The 2,566-nt window shown below is 32.7% G+C and overlaps 1 protein-coding gene across 1 annotated transcript in view; it reads right to left on the bottom strand.

Moving 5' to 3' along the window:
• pknox2 (pbx/knotted 1 homeobox 2) overlaps positions 1–2,566 on the bottom strand; it is a gene marked incomplete in the record, with an annotated part of 47,126 nt that overhangs the window by 10,065 nt on the left and 34,495 nt on the right. The window contains 1 exon segment of the mRNA XM_014030885.1: positions 1,996–2,115. Coding sequence (XP_013886339.1) covers positions 1,996–2,115 — 120 coding nt within the window.

Here is a 2,566-nt window from a genome sequence, read left to right as displayed (position 1 = left end):
GTCCTGTGTTTTGTTGGTGTATATTTAATATACTTCTAATCGCTATTTCAATCTTTTAATCTTTCTAATTACTTCTCTCTCTGTTTTTCTCTCTGTCTCTATTTTCTCTTCACTTAAAAAAGTCACTGATGATGAAGAAATAAATAAACTAATATATATATTTCTCTTCACTTAAAAAAGTCACTGATGATGAAGAAATAAATAAACTAAATAAACTAATATTTGATTTCATTTTCTACTGAAGTGACAAAAAAAAGAGTAGGGCTGCACGATATCAGGAAAACCTGTGATGTGTGGTAACAGTGCTTAATATTGTGATAACAATATGACTTGCGATAAATGAACAATAAGTATGTAGTGTTGATGTTTTCTGGGTTCTGAGCAAAACAACAAACAAAGAAACAAAACTAATCATTTTCATTCTGGTATGAATTTTAAAAATATGAAGAGTAATATATGAAGGGCTCCATTTGATYGGTGAAATACTTCAAGCTTTCGTCTGAGTGACAAAACTCAAAAATGCAAACCGTTTATGCATTTGTTGCAATATGTATATTGCACAAGCCGTTACTGCGATGAAAATACATTTTCGATATATTGTGCAGCCCTAGTTCTGAGACTGTGACTTGTGTCACACTGTCCTCCTCAGTTCAGAGAGAATATATCTTTCTTTTTTGTCCTTGTTTTACATCCCTAAGGATGAATCAAAACACCTAGTGAAAACATAATTTTATGTTTATGTTAGGGCTGTGAAATTAATCGAGTTAATTGATTAATTTTAGTGCTGCATGGGCCTAGATTAAAAATTTTAATCGCGATTAAAATTGACAATCACTTTACTCTGGCTGAATATGTAGGTTTGTATATTGCAATGCACTCAGTGCATGCCAGGTCATGTTTGTAAATGAGAAGTGGTTAAACAGTTTACCTGGATAAATAAAGGTTAAATAAATAAAAATAAAAAAACTCCATGTGTAACACATGTTTTCTTTTTTGTCTTCTTATGGTTTATTTTATTTATGTKTTGCTGACAACTGTGACCTTAGTATCTATCTTTCATTCCTCATGTAGTTCTCATTTGGAATGAAAATCCTTGATTTCTTGATTTAACCTCATTATTCTGCACAAAATTTAACTGACTCAAATATGTTTGGAGCTTTTTTTAGGTCCTGTTTTATAAAAAAAAATCATGTCGAAGCATCAATTTTGTTTTCTAAATAAAAACATTAAAAACTAATTAATAACTCAAGTAATTTATTTTATCAATATGCATTAGAAATGTATATTAAATTTAAGATTAATCATGATTAATTCATAGCTACTTTGGGATTAATCAGATTAAAAATATTAATCATTTGACAGCCCTAGTTTATGTTAACTTTTACATTTATCAATAGAGCTCAAATAGAGAGGACTACAGAGGAGTGGAGGAACCACCATTCCAACAGAATACCATATTACAACTGTATAACTAAATTACAACTATACCTATATAATTACCATGTTATTACATTTATGTTTTTTACAGTACAAAACACATGAAGTACACTTGGGTGTACAGATAATTATTTCTTTAAAAAATAAAGATTGAATTTTTTTTCAAACCTTGTTTTACAACCCTGAGGAAGTATAAAAACACTTGGTAAAAAAAATCCTGACTGAGTTTGTCATAATTCATGCACGAAGGGTTTAATCTGAACACTGATTTTGGAAAGTTTAATTATTATCCAACAAGTGGTTCATGAGCTAAGATTCTGCAAATAGAGTTGATGCCAACAGTTGAAAAAGTCAGTCGGAGATTAATTCTTTACAAGTTTATTAAAATCTGTCAATAGTTGCTCACCACTTTACCTTTGGATGCAGGGGATAAACATAAATCTACTTGTCTGTCCTCTGTTTTCTGCCTCATCTCTGCCTTTTACACATCACTGTCAGTGTCTCCTGACTCTCTCATATACATCATGCAATTGTTCCAAATTTTCCTCGCAGTCTCACCATGAGATGCTGAAAAAGCCAGGAGCGCATGATGTTGGTGGCATGTTTGGGCAGGACCCCCCTCTTATTCTTGGACTTCTTGTCTTCGCTGTCCAACAGAGCCGACAAGTCCACGTTCACCTTTACATAGAAGACATAAGAAAGCAATAAGAAAAAAAAGAGAGAATGCTAAGACTTAGTTATTGTTGCCACGGGAAAAAAGTGACTATCAATTACTACTCTTTCTGTAGAAGGAGCAAAAACACCTTCTGAAGCATCACTATGACAACTGAATTTGAGTAATGTTCCTTAAAACAAATGAAAAAAAAGCTGTCAAGTATAGGTTTGTAGTATGTTGTTAGGGTTGCCAACTGGCATGTATTAGCTGGGATGTCCCATATTTTCAGCCAAATTATAGTGTCCCATACAGGACACTCTTTTTCCTGTGTTCTGAGCACAGCCTGCAGTCAGAACTGCCATGTTATGACAGGCAGGTAAACATTTACAGCGGGTAAAATAAGTATTGAACACGTCACCATTTTTCTCAGTAAATATATTACTAGAGGTGCTAATGACATGAAATTTTCACCAG

The sequence above is a fragment of the Austrofundulus limnaeus genome, unplaced genomic scaffold (genome assembly GCF_001266775.1).
Source record: "Austrofundulus limnaeus strain Quisiro unplaced genomic scaffold, Austrofundulus_limnaeus-1.0 Scaffold1135, whole genome shotgun sequence".
Taxonomy (NCBI): domain Eukaryota; kingdom Metazoa; phylum Chordata; class Actinopteri; order Cyprinodontiformes; family Rivulidae; genus Austrofundulus; species Austrofundulus limnaeus.
Note: the sequence above shows the minus strand (reverse complement) of the source record. Positions and strands in the feature narration are given on the sequence as shown.